General features: G+C 41.7%; 1 protein-coding gene across 2 annotated transcripts in view; it reads left to right on the plus strand.

Annotated features, from left to right (window-relative positions):
• The window catches only part of LOC137425158 (sodium- and chloride-dependent GABA transporter 3), an 87,349-nt gene extending 63,218 nt beyond the window's left edge, over window positions 1–24,131 (plus strand). Inside the window, exons 7-15 of one of the 2 annotated variants that reach the window (XM_068113300.2) lie at window positions 6,840–6,974; window positions 8,205–8,308; window positions 11,192–11,316; window positions 12,532–12,644; window positions 18,590–18,727; window positions 19,088–19,190; window positions 20,101–20,201; window positions 22,447–22,617; window positions 23,717–24,131. In XM_068113300.2, the coding sequence (XP_067969401.2) occupies window positions 6,840–6,974; window positions 8,205–8,308; window positions 11,192–11,316; window positions 12,532–12,644; window positions 18,590–18,727; window positions 19,088–19,190; window positions 20,101–20,201; window positions 22,447–22,617; window positions 23,717–23,962 (1,236 nt within the window). In that variant the 3' untranslated portion in view covers window positions 23,963–24,131. The remainder of the gene's footprint in view (window positions 1–6,839; window positions 6,975–8,204; window positions 8,309–11,191; window positions 11,317–12,531; window positions 12,645–18,589; window positions 18,728–19,087; window positions 19,191–20,100; window positions 20,202–22,446; window positions 22,618–23,716) is intronic. The other variant, XM_068113299.2, reaches the window with a different exon arrangement.
• Window positions 24,132–24,905: the final 774 nt, after the last annotated feature.

Below are 24,905 nucleotides of genomic sequence, written 5' to 3' on the forward strand. Positions count from 1 at the left end.
CTCATCTCCCCTTCCCGTTCAGGCTGGAGTTCCCCAAGGCAGTGTGCTGGGCCCTGTGCTTTTTCTGGTCTTTATCAATGATCTCTCCGACTCTCTGGAAAATCCTCTGTATCTCTTTGCTGATGACTCCACTCTCTGCCGCTCCATTCCTCTTCCCTCAGATCGGCAGTCTGCAGCCTCCTCACTCTCTGAAGACCTGGACAAAATCACAGACTGGTCAAACATGTGGAACATGTCTTTCAATCCTGACAAATCTCACACTCTTACTATGTCTCTCCGAAAAGATCGACTGGACAACCCTCCCATCTACTTTCTCAACAATCCTCTCCAAGAAGTTCTGTCGCTCAAGCTTTTGGGTCTCACCATCTGCCATGATCTTTCTTGGGAAAACCACATTTCCAAGCTGGCCTCCAAAGCCAGTCGCCGACTGGGCATCCTCCGTCGTGCGAAGTCCTTCCTCGGCACACCTGAGCTCCTCACCACATACAAGGCTTTCATCCACAGCTCAATGGAATACTGTTCTCCCCTATGGGCTGGTGCTCCTGCCTCACACCTGGCTCGGCTTCACGCTGTTGAATCCAAAGCTTTCAGAATCATTGGAATCTCCCGCGATGAAGCTATCTCTGAGGGCCTTTCACTCACTCACCGCAGGCAGGTAGGTGGTCTTTCTGTCTTCTACCGACTCCTCTCCGGCCTTGCTCCCCCAGCTCTCTCTGTGCTCTGTCCCCCAAATATTCCTACAGGTCGCACAAGATCTGCCAGCCACCCTCTGATGGTTAAACTGCCGAAATCTCGGCTCTCTGCTCACCTTCACTCTTTCATGCCTCTTTTCTCCCGCCTCTGGAACAAACTCCCACACTCACTTCAATCACACTCCTCCCTCCAGGTCTTCAAAACAGCTGTTCACCACCATCTCTTATCTTCCCCCATCCAAAACCTTGATCTTTTCTACCCCCACTAATTCACCCCAGATCCACCTTGTTTGAAATTCCAACTTCTTTCCTGGAAGTCTTGGCAGTGTCCATATGTTTTATACCTCTCCCACCCCCCCCCCTTCCCATGCCTCCCCCCCAAAGCCCTCTCCCTCCCACAGTTCTCTCGATGTCTCCATGTCTCTCGGTCCCTGCTCTCAAATGTTGTGTTTGTGTCCTTCCCCCTCTCTCCCCATCTTGTCTACCGCTCCCGATGTTATTTGTTTTGTGTGTCTGTTTGTCTTTCTGTGTGATTAATGTTCGCTCTTTCACGAGCCTCGATCTTGTATACAAAAAAAAAAAAAAAAAAAAAAGACCCTGAAGACCCAAAAATACCCCAAAGATCCAAAAGACTGAAAAGACCCTGAAGACTCAAAATATCCCAAAGAAAGACCCAAAAGACTCTGAGGATCCAAAAGACCCAAACAACCCTGAGGACCCAGAGGACCCAAATGACCCCAAGGATGCAGAAGACCCCCATGCACTCTGAAGACCCAAAATACCCCAAAGACCCCAAAGATCCAAAATAAACCAAAGACCCAAAATACCCTGAAGACCCAATGGGCCCCCAAACACCCAAAGTACCTCAAAGACCCTGAACACCCAAAGTACCCTGAAGACCCTGAAGACTGTTAAAGACCCATAATACCCCAAAGACTCTGAAGACTGTAAAGACCCAAAATATCCCAAAGACCCCGAAGACCGAAAAGATCCTGAAGACCGAAAAGACCCAAAGACCGAAAAGATCACAAAGAGCCAAACGATCCTAGCTACTGAAAGGATCAAAAAGACCCAGAAGTCCCAAAAGACCCAAAATATCCTAAAGACCCAAAATACCCTGAAGACCCTTAAAGACCCCAAATACCCAAACAATCCAAAAGACCCTGAGGACCCCAAAGACCCAAAATACCCCAAAGACCCCTAAATACCCCAAAGATCCAGATCGAGGACCAAAAAGACTCAAATGACCCAAAAGACGCTGATGATCCAGAAGACCCAAAAGACACAAAAGACGCTGAAGACCCAAATGACCCTGAGGACCCAATGACCCAGAGGACACAAAAAAACCCCAAGGATTCCGAAGACCCAAAAGAAGAGTAATTATGCCTCTTACATTGGAATTGTAGATGGTAGCTTGCAAACTGTGCCTCAAGGTCGGTGTACAGAAGTGGTATTTTTTTAAATCACAATAAATACAAGACACAGGGAGGTGAAATTTGCTGCACATGATGTGCAATATGTGTAGAGTAAAATGAGTGTTCATTTACGTATGTATGATGTCTAATGAATAAAGATGATATAAGCACATCTGACACTAGGCCCAGACTTCACTTTGGCATGCTCACGCGACTGTACCGTCAAAAACTGTTCCAACCCATCATTTTTGACGGGCTTTATACTAATATATATATAATGGCCAAAACATAATTACCTGTTTTTATCGCAACACTCTCAGACACCTTATCGCAACACTCTCAGACAACACTCTCAGAGACACAAGTTCATAATTATAGATGTAAACGTCCAGTGACAGACACACCACAACAAATTGTAAATGATTGGTTAAATCTTAACAAAACAAATATCTGTAGGTTACTTAGCAGTAGAAATAAGATGAATACTTAAAATATATATATATATATGAAAGAACTTTTGTAAATCGTTAACATATTCATGGAAGAGGATGATCAAGTGGAATCACCAATCCAACACATGGAAGCAATTCTGGATTTGATTAATTACCATAAAATGTACAAAGAGAAACGAAAAGAAAAGACAGACATAATCAAAATTATGTTTGATAAGAAATGGGGTGGAAATTATCAATGTGGTGAAAATACTACAACATAAGGAAGTGTGGAGTAAACTTCCAGAAAAAAAAGACAGAAATCAGAGAGAGAGAGAGAGAGACAGACAGACAGACAGACAGACAGTCACAGACAGACAGACAGAGACACCGACCAAGGGAGACCAAGGGTTGTATACACTTTGGGAAATGCAATTAGGGGAAAGGAAAAATCCTCAACAAGGAAACTTTGCAATCTATAGACATAGAGGAATGGTTAAATAGCACACACATCATTGTAATTGTGAACATTCCATATTTACAGATCAACATCATAAACACATTATCACAGGTGATCTCAGAATAGTGAAAGATAGAAAATTACATGCATTTTCAAAAGGGCCAAATTATAGAGAAAACAAAAGGATTTCCTGGAATAAAGCAATGGAACAGGTGTGGAAATGTCTTTTGATTCATTGATAATGTATTGGCAATTAATAATGCGTTTGTATTTGATCAGATTCATGATATCTATCCAAAATAACTCGAATTTAAAAAGGAAAACCAACGACCCACTTCAGTTAATTTTTATAGAATTACAAATCGATATCAATAATAATAACTTTCACACCAAATTATTTGAAAAATGAGATGCTTTTCCATTCCACTTTGTACGAATACCTTTCTTGGACAGCAATATTCCTAAGAAGCTATTCATTATCTGTTACAATTGCAGGTGAAACTAGAATGGTTTTGTATCCCACTGATAGGCCGAATCTGGATTCGGACCTGAATTGAAATGAAATTGGCTTGTTCTTGTCACCTAACCAACTCGTCCAACTAGTTTTGTCATATCTCGTCCACAACTTTTTGAAAAATGATGCTAATTTCTGCGTTTATCGTTTTTGGTCTGAACGCACAATGGTGAAGAATCACTTAAAAAATTATTGTATCTGGATCCGTTTTTGGTTCTTCCCCAAAATCGAATTGGTTCGTCCTTGTCACACACCCATCCAGCCCAACAATGTTTGTCCAAATCCGCAAACAACATTGAGATATCCTGTTCAGACAGACAGACAGACACACAAACAGACAGACAGGCAGAAAAACATATCCTCCGCCCACCTTCAGTGGTGGAGGTAATAATTGGGACCATGAGAGCAACCACACAACACTGAACTTAGTAATGGTTTAAAACAACTCGTCAGACATATGCGAATACAGGGAGCTACCATTAACAGATTAAAACAAGTTTTCTTTAACATCATAAAACGACACCAAATGGAATTAGTAAGTAGTAAAAATAGTGTGTGTTTGCACATTTCTACGTTTGTACAGATGTCTGATATCTGTCCCCCTTCATAAGGGTACGGTAGGTTTTAAAGGCTTTGAGTTGGGTTTCAAAGGGAAATCTTTTAACGCGACTGTTCATTACGGTCAAACCTCAAGGACCCAGAAGACCTCAAGGACCCAAAATACCATGAGGCTCCAAAAGACCCAGAGGACCATGAGGACCCAAATGACACTGAGGACCCAAACATTCGAATGGACGAGGCTTCAGACTTTCGCACTCTCATGAAAGGGTAATTCTAATGGGTTCTAAAGGCTAATTCTAATGGGTTCTAAAGGCTAATTCTAATGGGTTCTAAAGGGTAATTCTAATGGGTTCTAAAGGCTAATTCTAATGGGTTCTAAAGGGTAATTATAATGTGTTCTAAAGTGTCTTCTAATGGGTTCTAAAGGGTAATTCTAATGGGTTCTAAAGGGTAATTACAAAAGGAAACTCTAAAGGGTTTCGTTAGTTTCTTGGCTTTTCCTATTTCATATTAAAAATGCCAAACTGAACCGCTTCCTTCAAACACGGGTGTGATGTTTTTTTATGCCTCCGCCGACAAAGTCGCCGGATGCATTATGTTTTCGGGTTGTCCGTCCATCCGTATGGGCTAAACCTCGTTTTTCCTAGCAACCATATGTCCGATTGAAACGAAACTTTCAGCGTAGGAGTGACACCCATGCAGAATGTTTTTATGATAATTGTGACGTCATGGGTCACATGGTATGGCAGCTATCTTGGATTAAAAGCAAATAATAAAAAAATTATTTCTCGGAAACCGCTGAATGGAAATATTTTAAACTTGGCACATTGTCAAGTACTCCCAATGGGGAACAAAAATATGAAAATGATGACATAGGTGAAGTGGTATACCAGCCAAAAATGTTTTCATCGAATTCCATATCCTAAAAATCTGAAATTGCATGCACATGATCTATGACCCATTCGTATTGAAATATTAAATTTATGACATTATAGGTCACATGGTTTGGCAGCCATATTGAATTGGTGGAAAATATTAAATAATTATATCTGAAACCGCTCATCCTATCGATGCAAAATTTTACAAATATCATCTAACAGCACTGTTGCATATAGTTTGAAAATGTTGTCATAGGTCACGTGGTTTGGCAGCCATCTTGGATAGAAAAACGAACCTTATCCATTCAACATGAAACTTTATCAATGTGATCCCGTACCCATACATATGCAGAGTGATGGCATCTACCTGTTGTGGGACTATGTGGAGGCATATTGGCGACACAGTCACATTGTTCTAGTTTTTTGTTTGTTTTTTGTTTTCCTACCATTTGAGCTTTTGACATCAAATTTTCAACAAACCCTTATTATGAGAACATGGAGAAGAATAATTAATAAAAGCTTCATTATGTCAAAGGGTAAAGTGAGTAGAAATAGGCCTTATCAACCAGCCCAGCATGCTTCAGCTCGCGATGTCTGTTTTTTTTTAGATCGCTTCCGTGTTTTTTAATTTATTTATTTACAATTTGAGCTTTTGTCATCAAATTTTGAAGAAACCTTTATAATGAGAACATGGAGAAGACTGATTCATAAAATGTACGTTTTTTTTAGCTTTAGTTTTCATTAAGTTTAGTTTGAGTACAAAACGCTGAGGACGGGCTTCCCATTTTGAGAGGCCTTCTAGTGAACCTTGTGATATGTATAACCATTATATGATTGTATACATTTTATACTTTTAACGTAAATGCAAGACAAATCATTCATAAATTAAATTTGAGAGCTTCTTAAATATTAGACTTTACTTTGAAACTGAATAAACGCTTTTAAATTATGGAAATTTTTTTTGGAAAATAATACAAATATAATGTTCCTATGTATCAACAATCGTGATTTAAACGTATGCAATGCCCCCCTGCTCTACCTTGTCTGCCTGCCCCACACCTCAACACTCCCCCATTCCTGTATACACCTTGGACACACTGATCCTAAACGATCCAGCCCCTCCTCCCTCTCCCCCCATGTGCGTACCTAATAAATAAATTCCTCATAAATGGGTGCATAGAGCTTTGTTCAACGGCTGCTTTTCATCCATGCTTTATTCCACCCGTCTGCCCAACCACAAATGTAATCGATCCATTGATATAAAAGGCAACATTGTGGTGATGTTTTTACACTGCTTAAGGTTTACGAAAGAGCTTAAATATAGGCATTACAACCCAGAAAAGTAGTATTCAAACAAATGTGCTTTCAAGATTTTGAATCAAATGATTTAATTGTTATCCCACTTGGTAATATGTTTACATGAATTTAGAATCACCATGTTTCAGCAAGGAATACCCTAGGTTGTTTGTCATTGCCTTTCCAGCTGATTTAGGATTTAATGCTGCAATCATAATCATATAATGTAAAAGCTTAATCCACTGAGCCCATCTGGAAGCCGGTTTTGTAACATACGTATAGATATTACATTTACTGTGTACTTTTTTGTTTCGAATATTTTAACCAACTCCATTGATATTACCTGAAAGATAAAGGTTTTTATTGGTTAGGTCTTTCGAACACCACTGCCAGAATCACTTTATTGAAAGGGTTCTCTGGCTCACCCCTTGAGTTCCATTTGTGACATTCACAACCTTTTAACCATGCAATAATTCTCACTGTTTGTCCTCTCATGATGTATCATATATGTGCCTTTATATGATAACTAACACCATGTTAAAAATTAGATAAATGCATTTACATCCTTTGGGATCTTGGTTGGCCCGGGCAGGTGGTGTATGTGACAGCTACCTTCCCTTACTTCATGCTGGTTATCTTGCTTATCCGTGGAGTCACGCTGCCCGGAGCTTCAGAGGGGATTCGGTTCTACCTCTACCCAGATGTTTCACGCCTTACAGACCCCCAGGTATTGTCTCATCCTTGTAGGGACAACAATCACCCAAGACAAGCAATGAGTACTACTACCAACCTAGCATTTAAACTTGAGCACTAAGCCTCCAACACCTGAAATTCACAAAATATTCAGAACCATCGATAAATGAGCATCCATTTTCAAGCATGTAGTATAGAGTGCATGGAACACCTACTTCCTGTGATATCCATAATCACAAACTAACAGTTGTCATCCTGGTGCATGATCTGTCGGAGTCGAGCAGCTGGCACTTCAGCTTTATATATTGTGCATCAGAATCATACTGGCCAATGACATTGGTATCTCCATGGTAGAAGTCAAGTACAGACCGAAATCGAGCTGTGATTTAATGAATTGCAGGCTCAGATGAAGCACTTTAAAGGGTTATCAGAATTATCGCCATTGGCGGTGCTATTTATGATAGGAATGGGGCATTTGTGGATGGTCTAGCAGTATTGGAAGTGGTTAACTCTGTGCTTTGCAATTTTTCTTCACCTTCACCCACATTACCCCTCACACCCACCTCAAAGGGCTGCCATCGCAGCCTAATTACAGCAATTAGAAGCTTCACTAAAGGCGCAGCTTTGGACATATGATTAGAAAATCAACCATGAGCTGTGGGAGAGAGGAGAGATGCAATGCAGTTGCATATAATTATACATTTAGATCAAATCGTACACATGCAACTACAGCACCTAAACTTGCCATTGATTCCCATCATGAAGGATCACATATTGAATTACGTTATTGATGAAGACTTTGGATCATGATGGAAGCAGATGCCGCATATTTGAAGGAGAGAGTGTGATATTGAACTCTTCATTTGATTATCACACATTACCAAGAGAGCGATGGGTACCGAATCGCTCTCACGCCTTTGGGATGACTGTGTAATTTACCTGATGAGACGTGGTGCGCGTATCTGTACGTGACCACCGGGCTGGAGATGAAATATGGCACACGGCTATAGTCATCCCATAAAAGCTTCGACTCTAGATTTTCTTTGGAAAGCGCAGATCCCTCCCTACAGAATTGCTATGTGGCGCTGCTATCATGTTGTGCATATAAATGATTTCATCTGGATCAGTGTGCTGATACGACATTGACTAATTGCTAGGTTCATCACAGTGATCCCTCAGATGTTCATCTTGGTGTTTTATTTTGTTTTCCTTTTCATGCCTGCGCTCTGGGTGAAAGAACTAACACATATCCCTGGGCTTGCAGGTTTGGGTGGATGCAGGCACGCAGATTTTTTTCTCGTATGCTATCTGTTTGGGCTGCCTCACTGCTTTAGGAAGCTACAACAAGTACAATAATAACTGCTACAGGTATGGATGTTCCACCCGGCTGTCCCTCTCTTACTCCCCCACCCATCTCAGCCAAACCCTTATGCATCTAAATATCTATAAAGCTCAGTTGACTTTTTGCTCCACCAAATAACAGCGAAACGGAGTTGAGTAAAAGGGTGAAAATTCTACAGATGCTGTGATACATAACTACCTCTGTCGGTTTGAATGTTTGAAAGAGAATAGACGTCTGGATCGATTTTTGAATTAAATTTAAATCCCGATTTATATCTTACTATAATTCACCAAATGTCTGTCCGTCTGTCTGTCTGTTCGAAGGTACCGTAAAAACTGCTGAACCGATCTCAACGATATTTTGGGTGGATAATCCTGGGATCTCCAGGAGTAAAATAGGCTATTTAGTTTTCCCAATTTCAGCTTTAGTCTCAAGCATTCTCAGGTTTGGACTCACGCATAACATTCGCGTTCGCATAACGTTCATTGTTCTCATTGTGACGATGTTGTTTTCCCGGGTGCCGCACAAACGGCTGCACCGATCGCTGCACAGCTGCACCGATCGAACTAGGTGACCTCGGACAAAGACCTTTTATAAGGACACGGGTTGAATCCCTGCTTGAGAAAATTCTAACCCATTTCAACTGAAGAAAACACGTATCGGGAGTACATACGACATAGCGATTGTGAACACGATTAGTTTAATCTCCACATGAGAGAATTCCACATAGCTATTTGGGCGGTGAATACGCTAACAGATCACTGTCTCCATCGATCTTGCCAAGGCTGTAACAGCTATCAGCTCAAAATCCTTTTAACTGTTGATTTGGAAGTTTTTACAATGAAGGAAACACGTATCGGGAGTACATACGACATCGAGAGGACTAACCACGCGTCTTCAGTATCAAGCTTAAATCTGTCATGGCGGATCTGAAGAGAAGGTATGCTTGGAGAAGTGGTGGGCTACTTCAGCATGAAGGAGGATCAGAAACGTGGACTCCCACACTGCCACATCCTGCTGATACTTGCTCCCGCATGATGTTATTTTCCCGGGTGCCGCACAAACGGCTGCACCGATCGAGATTTAACGGATGTTTATATAAATCGTTTAAAAGAAAAAAAGCCTTCAATTTCTGATATTTAGCCTTTTCATTTGGGCCTCCCAATTGAAGCCCCGCCCATAGGGCGGGTACCGTTGCTAGTATATATAAACGCGAGTTGTCTGTGTGTGTGTCCGCGTTTTATTCAGAGATAGCTGAACGGATCTTCATCAAACTTTCAGAGGTTCATCAGTGAGTGCCTGGGAGTGTTTTAGGCAAAAGAATTTTTTATTTTTTTTTTAAAGTTCGTTTTTTTGGGAGTTGAAAAATTTTTTTAAAAAAATCGCTCGATAGTGCCGAAACCTTTTTAAATGAATGACAGTTATATACAAGTACACATTCGCATAAATAAATACAAAACAGTTACCAGATATTTGAATACAAATAAATCAAACAATTCCGGAAGTGCATGAATTTGGTAGTATGGCTTCTTCTTCTTCCTGATCGGCATCACACTTAACTCAGAAACGTGAGCCACATTCACTCAGAAACGTGAGCCACATTCACTCAGAAATGGGAGCCACTCCCCTTCCTCTCCTGTCTCCCCCCTCCTCTCCCCTTCCCCCCTCTCCCCCCTCCCGCTCCACTCCCTCCTCTCCCCACCCTTCCCCCCTCCTTCCCCCCCCTCCCCCTTTCCGCCTCCCCTCCCCTTTAAGATATAAATTCTCTGTATAAGAGCTTCCACTTCTGACTGCTCCCCTTCCTCCTCTCCCCACCTTCCCTCCTCCTTCCCCCCTCCCCTTCCCCCCCCCTCGCCTCCCCTCCCTTCACCCTCCCCCTCCCCCTCTCCCCTCCTCCTCCCCTTCTCCCCCTCCTCCCCTCTCCTTTAAGATATAAATTCTCCATAAAAGTTTCCACTTCTGATTGCTCCCCTCCCCTCCCCCTCCCGCTCCCCCCCTCCCCTCCCCCTCCCGCTCCCCCCCTCCCCTCCCCCTCACGCTCCCCCCCCTCCCCTCCCCCTCCCGCTCCCCCCCTCAACCCCTCCTTCCCATTCCCCTCCCCTTCCCTCGCCTCCCCTCCCGTTCCCCTCCCTTCCCCCGCCCGGCAACGCCGGGTACTTCTGCTAGTCTTCTATAAACTCGCATCCCCATTCGCAAAAAAATGCATTCTTTAAATAAAAAAAACTCAAACGAAGGTGGAATTTTCATTTTGCGAGTGTTGAAAGTGAGTGAGATAAGTCGCGTGCAATGACGTAATGACGTGCGCACGTCCATCAGGAGGGAGCGGATTTAATGTGAAGTGAAGCACCAGTAGAGTCTGCATGCAAAACTAGCGTCCGGAGTAATGGCTCATATTGGCAAAAATTATACCGCTGGAAGAGGATGTCTTTGTGCCCATTTTCTTTGGGAACACGAGTAACAGGATTGAGTAGAATTCCTCCCGAGAGTGTGCAAGCGTCCCACAAATTTGAAGCCACAATGCAGCATTATTATTTACCTACGTGAGTGGGAATTGGGATTTATTATGTGTTCATGACCAAGGATAGTTGTGTTCCACTGTTTTTGACTTCATCGTGTTTCGGTTTTAAATATGGATGTTGGTTTGGTTTGGTTCGCATTACTCTTCTGTCTGACATTGGCCTTCCCTAATTTTGTCAGTGCCTTTGGGTTTGGAAAATTCATCCAAGACTGGCATTGATGTGAATTTTTGCAAAGTTACGGGACACATGGCACACTGGCATCTCGTTACTTACAGCTGATTGTTCTCAGTTACTTATTTGCCTTTAAGTTATCCACAGACCAATTGTCTCGCAAAATGCTGTAAAATACAGGAAGAGCTAAAGAAGTGTCTTCTTTCACTCTTCATCCAGGGATTGTGTGTTGCTGTGCTGCCTGAATAGTGGAACCAGCCTTATTGCCGGTTTAGCCATCTTTTCTGTCCTCGGCTTTATGGCATATGAGCAGGGTGTGCCAATAGCAGAGGTTGCTGAATCGGGTGAGTGATGGGATGCTGCTTTGAGGTTAAAACCTGACTCTTAGGCCTCTGGATTTTGGGTTTAATTATAATAATTGAAGCATCAGGATGATACCTTTTAGAAGAAACCGAAGAATGTGTGTATTTAATTAATTATAATAATAATCTTCTTATTATAATGGAGCAAACGTGGATACCACTGAATCTCCAAAATTGACATTTACCAGGTCTTGGGCCTACGTAGAGGTTCCAACCCCAGTTTTACCTCTGGTTCAAACCCCTGCAATACTGGCCTTAAGTTGGCAACAAAGGCCACTAGATGAGCATGTACTTTATCCTTATTCCAGTGCACAAACTCCAGCACGTACTCTGGCCCGAGCTCCGATAAACTGAGAAGGGTACTCCTGGAGGGAGGTGCCCACTAGTGAGAATAATGACAAATACTGTTAACTCATTAAAAGCTCCATCTTTGGCTTCGTTTTGCTTAATAAACTCCTTATGATATCGTTAAACAGATTTGGTGACATAATGATTAGAATGTAATAGTTAGCTCTGAGTTTGGGTGGTCAGTGGTTCTAGCCCTCACTGATTCAAACCAAAGACTTAAAAATTGTATGTGCTTCATCCTTGCTTGATGATCAGAATTTGAAATGGATAGAGCAAGGACAAGCAATAGTAGTGCAGGCTTTGATGGGCTTAATGGCCTCCGTCTTTGTTGAAGTTCTTTGAAAGGGAACTCATATTTAATTATTAAATATACAGCTTAGATTTATGTAACAGAAAATTATTTTATCAGGAGCCATCTGTTTATTCGGCATACACCAATGAAATAAATCGATAAAATAAAAAAATTAAAAGATGAAGAGATGGGTGTGCGATAGCACAGCGAAAGAAGGGAAGGGAGGGGGGGGGGGCAGTGGGAGCGTGGGGAGAGGAGGGAAAGAGGTTTTGGAAGAGACGAGTAAAGAGAGGGAAGAGAAGATGCACGTAGAGGTCAAGTATGGGGCAGGAGGAGATGCACTGAAGGGGTGGGAGGAGATTTAAAAAAAAAGAATTCTGTCATAGTTGTGTACATAATACTTTTTTAGTGGACAACTATAATGATCATGATAATAATGTAACAAAGTGATTTTGTGCTTTCTACCAAAGCTCCAGTTCTGTTTAAAATATATATGGATCTAAGTTCAGCTATTAAATCTAATCCTAGATGTGCCTGCTGTTCACTCCCTGGCCCAGGCCCCGGGCTGGCATTCATTGCTTATCCAAAGGCTGTCACTATGATCCCGCTATCCCCACTGTGGGCCACACTTTTTTTCCTAATGCTCATATTCTTGGGTTTGGACAGCCAGGTGAGGATACTACACTTTATAAATGTCTGAACATATACAAACTATCATTTTCAAATCACCAGAAAGTATGACAATGATTTAAATTTGACCTGGGATTTTGTTTATATATATATATACACCTTGACCCTGCTATTTGTGGGGGATACGTTCCTGTAAAGTGCCGCGAATTGCAAAACCGCGAATGGCGGGGCATTGTTTCAATGGAAAACGGGGTGATTGGTTCCCGAATCGCGTAAACCCATGAATGTCGAGGAACAAACCGCAAATGGCGAGGCAAAATCCGTATATGTCGAGGCAAATCCCGCAAATGTTGACGATAATCCGCTAATGTCTATGGAAATCCTGCAAATGTTGATGCAAATCCCACGAATGTCGACAAAAATCCTGCAAATGTATGTCGTGCCATTGTTTCAATAAGGAAAAAGGGGATACGGTATAGGTTCCCGGCGGTTCCTGAATCAGAGGAAATATTTTTTAAGTTTAAAATGTTTTCAACCTCAAATCCATATGATTACAGTTTCACAAAAAATGTGTACAAAAAAAACAAACGACAACACCAGGTAACGTTTCGAATTTATTGAAGGAATGTGCTTACAGTTTATTAAAAGCGCTTTACCAACCCTACCATGGAACTTTAAAAAATCACAACAACAATATGTACCGTTTCAAATTTTTATTTCTACAAACACACGCAACTTTTCAAATGATGGTGATGCTGATGGTGATGAATTTAAATCCCATTAATTCCTCGAACTCTGAGGGCGACCCAAATGATGGTGCTGCAAAGTCGTGCACTTAGGGAGATGCAGGAGAGGAACCAATTGAGGAAGCTGAGAGGGCGGCAGAACAGGCAGGACAAGTTGCTGATGGTCTTGAGGTGGGGAGGGAGCAGGGAGTAATAAATGTGTAATGGAGAGCTGCCCTGGCAGATTGCCTTAGGTTTTGTTGTAGCTCTTTGTAGGGGAGCAGCACATCATCCAAGCCCCTCTTGAACTTGAGGTACTGCGCCATGACTGGGTCAGCATCTTGCGCCATGACTGGGTCAGCATCTTTCACCCTGTCGGCAATCGCCCGCATGTCCTGCAGCACCTCGCCCAGGAACTGGACTGTGAGGTTGGACCTCAGCACCTCTTCCTCATCACTGCACTCCTCCTCCTTGGAAACCTTTGTAATGGCCTCCAACTCATCCTCGGTGAACAGGTTCAGGGAACGGTTCAGCATCATGGGTTTCAGCATGAAATCCCCTTTTGCGTTTGCACGAATGAGAGGTCCACTCAAAGGCATGCTCTTCTGCATGTTGTCCTTGATCCATATGCTGAGACGCTTCTCAATTCTATCTATGAGGACATCCAGGACATGGGTGACCACCTTCGTACTCAATGCAGCACTCGCTGAAACACTCACGAATCGCCTTCTCCTTCTTCCGTATGTAGCGAATGGTGGATTCATTAAAGCCGTAATGCCTGCCCACAGAGGCCACACACACTCCTCTTGAAAGCCAGTCGAGCAGCTCCAATTTGTAACTCAGGGTCATTACTTTTCTCTGCCTCTTGGTAGTCAACGCCTCTCCAGCACTGGTCTTGCGCTTGGGAGCCATGATTGAACGATGAGCAGAGTGAGAGGTAAAAACACAGGTCAAAGCAACTGGACGAGAAGAATGATTGAGACCCAGGACGCATTCGGTATATGTACGAATGCGGGCATTGTGGGTAGCTGCGGAAGGGGTGAGTAATCTGCACATCGTTTGTAGGGAATGTTATTGATTGATGCTTATTGAGCATTCGCTAATTAATGCAATAATATATTTAATGAAGCGCTTTCATTCGATAACTCGTGGGGTTGACTTGTTTACGCAGCTGGTGGGACATCCCGCAAAGCTCTCCCTTATAGTGCAGCTAAAATTTGTGGCTGGGAAAGCCATTAAAACGTGAAGCACACGCCTGCGAATTTCGACGCAGGTCATGTGGTAGACACGAAGTGTTTTCATTGTGTAACATCTTGGATGATGCCGTATTGAGCAGCTGGTGCGACATCCTGCAAAATTCGCTTATAGTGCGGCTAAAATACATATATTTATGTGGGCATGAAAACATGAACCCCAGCGCTACGAATGTTTAAGCAGGTCATGCTTGCGGCTCGTATATGTTTTTTTGCATATGTCCAGCTGTTTAGTGCATGGCTGGTGAAAGATGGTTTTTATGACTGTGTCATGCTCGCGGCTCATGAAATTTTTTTTTGTTCCGGCGAAAAACCACAAAGTCGCGGGACACATGGCTGCGAATAGAGAAGCAGATCGCAATTGATCAATTGCGAATACACAGAACACGCGAATAGTGGGGTCCGCCAGTATATATATTTATATGTATATATGTATTTGTATATATGTATGCGTATATATGTATGCGTATATATATATATATATATATATATATATATATATATATATATATATATATATATATATGTATGTATACACACTACTAGTCAAAAGTTTAGGTACACCTAACGTTTTTTGATATTTTACAGTTTAATGTGCAAATTGAACATAAGATGTGAACAAAACTCTTATCAAAGATATATCTGCTTAACTACTGATAAATATATTGAGCTTCATTGCATCTTTCTTGTGCAAAGCATAGGTTTAAAGCAATTTTTGGAAATAGGTCAAAAAGTGCAATACTAAATCCAAACTGAAACGTGAAGTTAATGTCATTAATGCTTCATCTCAGGAGCAAAAAACTGTTTACAAATACTCTGCTCTGTGTGAAATGAATGTTTGTGCTTAGTTTCTTTCTTCATCGTGTGCAATGTGTATGTGCAATGTTCATCATGTGCCAGGCGTTGCAAAAAATGTTTACAGAAAGGCCAGCCATACAATCTAATGAATGTTTTTGTGTTTAAGATTGCATGAACATGGGTGCCAAAGCTCAGCTAACGCCAGAAAAAAGACGGGCAATTGTAACTTTGAGAAAAGAAGGCCTTGATACAGTTGCAATGCTGGAGCAAGGCAACTGTTTCAAAACCTTCAACATTATGTTGGGTGTACCTAAACTTTTGACTGGTAGTGTATATACAGTCGTGTCCAAAAATATTGGCACCCTTGCACTTCTTTCAAAGAATGCACCATTTCTTCCAGAAAATTGTTGAAATTAAAATATATTTTGGTATCCACATATGTATTTCTTTGGTTTGCAGTGGAACAAAACAAAAAAAGCTGAAAAAAGTACTAAAACTTAGCTTATTCCACACACCTTTTCGAAGTTTTTGGAAATAATTATATTTCAAGCAGGTGATTCTCCTTACTTTGGAATTGAACTCACCCATGGTGAGTTGCAGGTGCCTGCAATATAACAATCACTCATTCAACCAGTTTGAATGGAGAAAAGGAGTCATTCTGCTGTTTTGTGTCAGTGTGTACCACAATGATCATGGAGAAAAGAAAGAAAACCAGAGAATTGTCTGAGGAGGTCAGACACAAGCTTGTAGCCAAGCATGGACAATCTCAAGGCTACAAGTCCATCTCCAGAGACCTTGATGTTCCTATGTTCACCGTGCGCAATGTTATCAGGAAGTTTAAGGCCCATGGCACTGCAGCTAACCTCCCTGGATGTGGCCGCAAGAGAAAACTTGATCAAATATTGCAGCGAATAATTGTTCGAATGGTGGAGAAAGCATCTCGATCAACTGACAAAGAGATTCAAGCTGACCTTCAGACACAAGGTACGACAGTTTCAACTTGCACCATCCGTCGCCAACTCAATGGAAGGGGATTCTATGGTAGGAGACCCAGGAGGACCTCACTGCTGAGAAGGCCTGACTGGGGTTTGCCCAAACACACCTGATCAAGCCAAAATCCTTCTGGGAGAATGTCCTGTTGGACAGTTGAGACCAAATTCGATCTTTTTGGTGAAGCACATCATCTCTATGTTTACAGAAAACAAAATGAAGCCTTCAAAGAAAATAACACCTTCCCTACCATCAAATATGGAGGAGGTTCAGTGATGTTTTGAGGTTGCTATGCTGCCTCTGGCACTGGGTGCCTTGAATGTTTGCATGTCATCATAAAATCAGGAGATTACCAAGGCATTTTTGAACGCAATGTTCAACCCAGTGTCAGAAAGCTGGGTCTCCATCAAAGGTCATGGATCTTGCAGAAGGCCAATGACCCCAAACACATTTCAAAAAGCACCCAGGAATGGTTCAGGACAAAACGCTGGACTGTTCTGAAGTGGCCAGCAATAAGTCCAGATCTAAATCCCATTGAACACCTATGAGGAGATCTGAAAAGAGCAGTTGGGAGAAGGCACCCCACAAATCTGGGAGAACTGGAGCAGTTTGCACAAGAAGAGTGGGACAAATTGCCAGTAGAGAGGTGAAGGAAGCTCATTCATGGCTTTCGGAAGCGCTTGGCTGCAGTTATTTTGTCCAAAGGCTGTGCTACCAAATATTAAGTCCAGGATGTCAATAATTTTGGCAGTCATTTCTTTTTATTTTCTAATTTAAAAGGATATATTAAGTTCTGAATAAAAAAACAAAGGTTCTGTAATATTAACAGTGAAATATAGAATTGTGGAGACGAAATACTTTTGTCAATTTCAACTCAACTTATTCAACAGTTATTTGAAAAAATTGCAAGGGTACCAATATTTTTGGGCATGACTGTTTGTGTATATATATATATATATATGACGGAAGCCAAACAGTTTAATCTTGGTTTCATCAGACCACAGAATTTTGTTTCTCACAGTCTGAGAGTCCTTTAGGTGCTTTTTTTGCAAACTCCAAGCGGGCTTTCATGTGTCTTTCACTGAGGAGAGGCTTCCGTCTAGCCACTCTGCCATAAAGCTCAGATCGGTGGAGTGTTGCAGTGATGGTTGTCCTTCTGGAAGTTTCTCCCATCTCCACACAGGATCTCTGGAGCTCAGCCAGTGTGACCATCGGGTTCTTGGTCACCTCTCTTACCAAGGCCCTTCTCCCCCGATTGCTTAGTTTGGCCGGGCGGCCAGCCCTAGGAAGAGTCCTGGTTGTTCCAAACGTTTTCCATTTAAGAATTATGGAGGCCACTGTGCTCTTGAGAACCTTCAATGCTGCAGAGATTTTTTTGTAGGCTTCCCCAGATCTGTGCCTCGACACAATTCTGTCTCTGAGCTCTGCAGGCAGTTCCTTCGACCTCATGGCTTGTTTTTTGCTCTGATATGTATTGTCAGCTCTGAGACCTTATATAGACAGGTGTGTGCCTTTCCAAATCATGTCCAATCAATTGAATTTACCACAGGTGGACTCCAATCAATGCGTAGAAACATCTCCAAGATGATCAAGAGAAATGGGAGGCACCTGAGCTAAATTTCAAGTGTCATAGCAAAGGGTATGAATACTTATGTCAATGTGATATTTCAGTTTTTTATTTTTAATAAATTTGCAAAACTTTCTAAAATCCTGTTTTCTCTTTGTCATTATGGGGTATTGAGTGTAGATTGATGAGGGAAAAATTGAATTTAAACGATTTCAGCATAAGGCTGCAACATAACAAATTGTGAAAAAAGTGAAGGGGTCTGAATACTTTCTGAATGCACTGTATATGCAGTCGATCATACGATCTTAAACATATTTGTATTTGTATATCTAGTTATCTTTTTTGTTTGAGGGAAGTTGACTTACTTTTATTATTCGTCATGTTAAATACCCTCTTTGTCTGATTCATGCATCACTGTGTTGTCCGATTAAACTTTGACTCTTTTGAAACATTGCTTTGGTTATATTGGACTGCTGACATGGGGATGGAGCACATGCTCAATTGATAAAATGGCTTATGATTATTTGTTATGATTATTGTTAGCATTATATACAAGTCTAAAATTTTATCACGAGCTTAATGCACATATTTTTCCCCATGTTCTCACCTTTACTCTTGAAAAAATGTCTAAATCTTATGATTTGCATGTCAGTTTGTGTGCATGGAGAGCCTTGTGACCTCCATTGTGGACATATACCCAACGACCTTCCGGATTGGCAAACGCCGGGAGCTCCTCATCCTCGCCACGTCCATCATCTGCTTCTTTCTCGGTCTCTTCATGCTTACTGAGGTCTCTGAAGCAAAGTCCTGATAATACCAGTCATCACAGTGAGCCTAAATTATACCACTCAACCTTTCCTATATCCGGTCTCACATCTAGCACGCAAGATCAATCTTAACATCATTGGCATGCTCATGTTGTTCGAAGTTTTGTGATATTCTCTTATGTTTAAATAGTGTAATGAACTTCATATTTCCATGGATCCAACTTTTGCTCCAAGTTCAACTCAAGTTTTCAAGTTTTCAGTTACACACAGCTAGAACATGACCCTCGAGTCCTGGAACAGTCCAGTCTCAAACTTGATATTCTGCTGTGTTTCCTGCATACATTAAGAAATTATGGACTTGTTGTTTGCGTGTGTACATTCAGGGTGGTATGTACATATTCCAGCTGTTTGATTATTATGCTGCCAGTGGCATGTGTCTCCTCTTCGTCGCCGTTTTCGAATGCATGTGCATTGGATGGGCATACGGCAAGTCTTTCTTTTATTTGGTCAGAACATATTTGTATTTATCTCGCTCTTCCTCCACCATTTTAACCCTCTTGATTAATTTATTTGTCTTCCAAGTGTCGTATGTCTTCTCCTATGCCTGGTTTTTTAGAAAACAAATGAAGGAAAGGATGCATTTTTGGATGTCGTGGTATTAACATTTCAGAGAGTAATTTCTGTTTCGAATTGATTATGTTATCAGAATATGAGCACTAATTGTGTGTTTAGTGCTGTGAGAAACGAGAGGCGGCAGACGTTTTGAGCATTAGGCGCTCATCAGACATTTTTCGCTCAGAGGAAGGGCAAAAACTCGCCGCAAAGGAAAGCAAAGGAAAGCAAAGGAAAGGAAAGGAAAGGAAAAAAAAAAAGGAAAGGAAAGGAAAGGAAAGGAAAAAAAGGGCAAAGGGAAGGGACTCTAAACGTCAGCCGCGCCTCATGCCCCAAAACGGTTAAACACTTTTATGAAATTTTAGTTGACAAAATCCATTGTTTATCGTGTCAATGGATGCAGGCTGACACCAAGCCTGCACAGAGACTAGTATTCCATTTTCATCATAGCGGACTTTGTTGATCTAACACCTTCACTTACGCTTGTCATCTTTAAGTTGTTGAATTCCATCAATTGTTATAAAAGTGCACATGCTGAGGCTGAAATGCAATGGTGCAAGATGGGCAGGGTGTGTTGATGCTGGATGTGATGGTGGAGAATGGAATGGTTGTGGATGTGACAGTGACAAGTCCTGCTTTGTAGTTTTAAGTAACTCAGGTTCTGTGTAATCAAGACGTGTATGCATTTTAAAGGGGCGAGAGTGTGTTTGCATAGGAGGGTGCGATCAAGTTGTAATGTAACTTGTTGAAATGGAATTGAGTGTAATGGAGCTGTGGTTTGTAGGAGGAGACCGGTTCTATGACAACATTGAAGACATGATTGGTTACCGACCGTTCCCACTGATAAAGTGGTGCTGGATGTTCATCACTCCGGGCATCTGTGCGGTAAGCAAGGGGAGAAAGCAACGGTCCAGGGTGTGATGCTGAACTGACATCTTGGTTTTTTTTTTGTCGTCGGGGCTTTTTGGGTCCGCTGTGATTTTAACCCTGAGCGTCCATGATGACTGATGGGCTCTGGGCAGACACACACAGCGAGCTCTCTGTCTGTGGGTCACTGCAATGAAAGTGCTTTGGCAAATGTGTTGGGAGTCCGAGCCAGACAGGCCGAGGAACAAACGTGGCTCGTGAGAAAGTTTTCCGGCTCTTCACCCAGTGTACAAAGGTCGATCGGCCTTTGGTCACGCGGTTTGGACTGGGAAAAGGCACCCAAGTGATGTTCCCTAGTGAACGTTTGCTGTTTGCTGTGGCATCAACATCCACAAATGTGCATCTCGCCAGTTTTTCCTAATGCAATAAAGTAGGCAGTTTGCCTGATTGGCTGGATGACTGTCATGATGGTTAGTGGATGGTTACTATGATGAATTATCATGATGGATTATCATGATCGATTATCATGATGGAGTATCATGATGGAGTATCATGATGGAGTATCATGATGGAGTATCATAATGGATTATCATGATGGATTATCATGATGGATTATCATGATGGATTATCATGATGGATTATCATGATGGAGTATCATGATGGAGTATCATGATGGAGTATCATGATGGAGTATCATGATGGAGTATCATGATGGAGTATCATGATGGAGTATCATGATGGAGTATCATGATGGATTATCATGATGGATTATCATGATGGATTATCATGATGGATTATCATGATGATGACATCTTATCTGTTTTTCTTTCCTTTTATTTCCTCCGCCACCAAATGTGAATGGAGGTTATGTTTTCACCCCTGTCTGTTTGGCTGTGAGCTCGATATCTCAAAAAAGTATGGACGGATTCAGACGAAACCTGGTGGACAGGTTGGGTGTGTGACACCTTGGTGCTTGGGTTGTGCTGATTGGTTGGGTTGGTTGGTTGGTTGGTTGGTTGGGTGTGTGCTGACAGGTTGGGTTGTGTGTGGTTGGGTGTGTGACAAGGACGAATTGGTTCAATTTTAGTGAAGATCTGAATATGGATTCGGATACGAGAATCATTTAATTTTTTTGAGTGATTCTTCACCATTGAGTGATGGGGCCAACAACGATATGTCGTATAATATTACAAAACGTTATGGACAAGTTATGACAAAACTAGTTGGATGATTCGGCTTGGTAACAAGAACAAGCTGATTCGATTCTGGTTCAGGTCCGAATCCAGATCTGGCCTATCAGTGGGATACAAAACGTAAACTGTTCGGCCTGGTGGAGGTATGCTCCTACCGAGTATCGTTCTAGTATTGCTTTTTGAATGGTTTAGTAATCGTGTTACCCATGTAGTTATCTAATTACTCCACACACGCAAAGTGAAAAGCGGTGTTAAGCAATTTGTTCATGTCTGTCTGTCTTATCAGTTTATCATCGAGGAACAAGTTATTTAAATTGAATGTTGTATTTTGAACATGAATCGGAGCATGACTAGGAAGAAAAGTTTGCCCTTTTGCCATACCGGGGATCTGGATTTGTCCTGATCACACATGCGCAAAGAGGAGTGAGATAATATTGTGTACTCTGTATGCCTGCCTGGCAGTCCACCAAAATTGAAAATCATTCCAAACAGGACACTTACTGATTTTAAGGACTTTATAAAGGACACAAACAACAGGCATGAATTGCTAATGTAACGTGTGAGATAGGGTGATGTAATAGACACTGGAGAAAACTTTAAATTAATTCATTCATATGCTTTTAAACCTTTATTTACTCGAACGTTGTTGAACACAAATCGTCATACTTCCAAGAATCATGCTCAATATGTTAATATATATATATATATAGCATGAGAGGGCATGGCATGTGAGAGGGTGCAGTATCGGTGTGAAGAAGAGGCCGCCGATATGGCTGTCAAATGACGCTGCATTCTATGGTGGCCAGTAAAGCCTCCATCTCCTAAACTGCGACTCAAAATCACCCTATTAGTGTATAAGGGTGATGTAATGTATAAGACTGCTTCAGTCGCGCTAAACTTCCGGATTTTTAAACGATCTTTAAAATCACTATTTTATTAAAATTGGAGTACTGTATATACTTGAACACTGCCTGGGGTATCGCGTTCTATGAACTCTCTACTTAATTATGAATTTGTCTCGTTGTAAAAGAGAACATATCGGTCACTTTGCCATCTCTTTATTTTTGCAGGGAATCTTTATCTTCTCTCTTGTCAAGTACAGGCCTTTAACTTACAACAAAACATATGTGTACCCAAACTGGGGTTATGGCATTGGCTGGACACTTGCTTTCTCCTCCATGATCTGCATTCCTCTTGGTATTCTTTACAAGATCATTGCCACCAAAGGAACGTTCGCTGAGGTAATGGTCACCACTTGTTAATTACAGTAACTGTATAAAAGTGAAATGGCGTCATGGGTGTCGTGAGTTTTTACTTTATTTAGTGTTTTGGATTTTCTCTCGATGAAATATTGAGACAGGTATGCTAACCGCTATGGAAAAGGTGACATGATGTTTCGGGCATGAGCCCTTCTTTAAAATAAGAGAGAGAACTCATTGTTCTGCTGATGCAATTGGCTCTCGTCTTCATGAAGACTAGTTTCCTCTTGGTTAGGATATGAACAGGGTAGGGTCAGCTTGAAGCACACTTATTTGTGACCTTTGTCTTGGGTTCAACAAAGGAAAAGCAGAACTCGTTTGCAACAGGTCACCTGCCTGTGTCTGTGAACAGGATATCTCAAAAAGTTGTGCGCAGATTCGGACGAAATTTGGCGGAGAGGTAGTGTACGTAACAAGGACAAAATGATTAGATTTTGGCGAGGATCCGGATTCGGATCCGGCTACTAGAATTTTTAAATGATTCTTCACCATTGGGAGATCGGGCCAAAAACGATACATAGCAGAATATCTCAAAAGGTTGTGGACGCATTTGGATGAAACTTGGTGGACATGTTGAGTGTGTGACAAGGAAGAATCGATTCGATTTTGGTGAAGGTCTGAGTATGGATTCAGATACGAGAATTATTTAATTTTTAAGTGATTCTTCACCATTGGGAGATCGGGTGAAAAGCGATATATAACATGATATTTAAAAAAAGTTATGGACGAGTTATGAATAAACTTGGTGGATGAGTTGGTTAGGTGACGGGAACAAGCCGATTAGATTTTGGTTCATGGCCGAATTCACATCCGGCCTATCAGTGGGGTACAAAATGTAAACTGTTCAGCCTGACGGAGGTATGCTCTCTACCGAGTGCTGTTCTAGTTAAACTTGTCTTTGATTTTTGCATTTGCACCCAAGAGATGGACATCTTTGATGTTGAGTCTATTGTTTCTCTTTTATTTGCCAAATGCAATCAATGTTTTCTGTTCTGCCTTTGTATCTATCTTAATTTCTGTCAATGATTTCTGTTCATAACATGTCTTCCATCTCGTTCTTTTACCCGAACCCAAACCTTAGCGAATTAAAAAGCTGATTCAGCCAAGCAAGGACTTACCTGTCCCTGGAAGTTCTAAGATGAATGCAGTTAAAGTTTACGATGCCAACACCACTCTGTCTGTTTCTGAAACCCAAATGGAGGCAACATTGAATCTCTCCCCACCTGCGGAGACCGTGGCTTCCAACACCCCTACTACAGAGCAAGGGGAAGCAAAAAAGGAGGGACTGGGGGATAACGTGTCACCGACCGCTGAGACTAAGATGTGATTTTTCTTTGATTCCTTTCATCACCTCTTTCTTTATCTATCTTTATTGTATTTCCGATGGGTCCAATAAGATGACAGGATCTACCCATGACTGAGTGATGTCAAATTTTGTGATTACTACGACCAGCAAGCTTTCCCTTTGGTTTGGGTAGTTTGAATCTGGCTTATGCAAATCAGCCTTTGTCTCTTCCTTTCTGTCTCTTTTTTTTTTTTTTTTTTTATACAGGATCGAGGCTCGTCAAAAGAGCTAACATTTATCACACAAAAAAAATATCAAACAGACACACAAAGTATATAATAAGGGTAGCAGTAGACAAGATGGGGAGAGAGAGGGAAGCACACAAACAACATTTGAGAGCAGGGACATCGGGAGATCTGTGGGAGGGAGAGGGCTTGGGGGGAGGAGGTGTGGGAAGGGGGGGGGGGGGGAAGTATAAAACACAAGGACACTGCAAGGACTTCCAGGAAAGAAGTTGGTATTTGAAAAAAGTGGATCTGGGGTGAAATTAGCAGAGGTAGAAAAGATCAAGGTTTTGGTTTTGGACTCTTCTCTGCTTGCCCAGCCTACCCTTCCAAAAAGAATGCTCTTTTAACCATCTGTTTATGAAATCCACTTTATGCCTTCAATCTCCTCCTATTGAGCTTCAAGTTAGACATTCTTATAACATTTGCCTATGCAGCCCTTTGAGATGGAGATTATACGCAATGACAGCAGCAACACGTTTTAACACAACATTAACACAAAGGCGTTCGTCAACTAGCTCAACCACCAACTGATATCGTACCATGGACCGTCTCCTTCCGCTTTTATCCTCCCCTGTGATTTTATTTCTTTTAAGGCCTTTAAAAATTCACCCACATTATAGCCGAGAGCAAAATTAAAGCATGAGCCTGTACAAAAGGACTCCAGATTAAGAATTTCCAGCATGTTGCAATAATAGATG

Source organism: Myxine glutinosa, chromosome 4, assembly GCF_964187855.1.
Source record: "Myxine glutinosa chromosome 4, kmMyxGlut1.1, whole genome shotgun sequence".
NCBI classification, from domain to species: Eukaryota; Metazoa; Chordata; class Myxini; order Myxiniformes; family Myxinidae; genus Myxine; species Myxine glutinosa.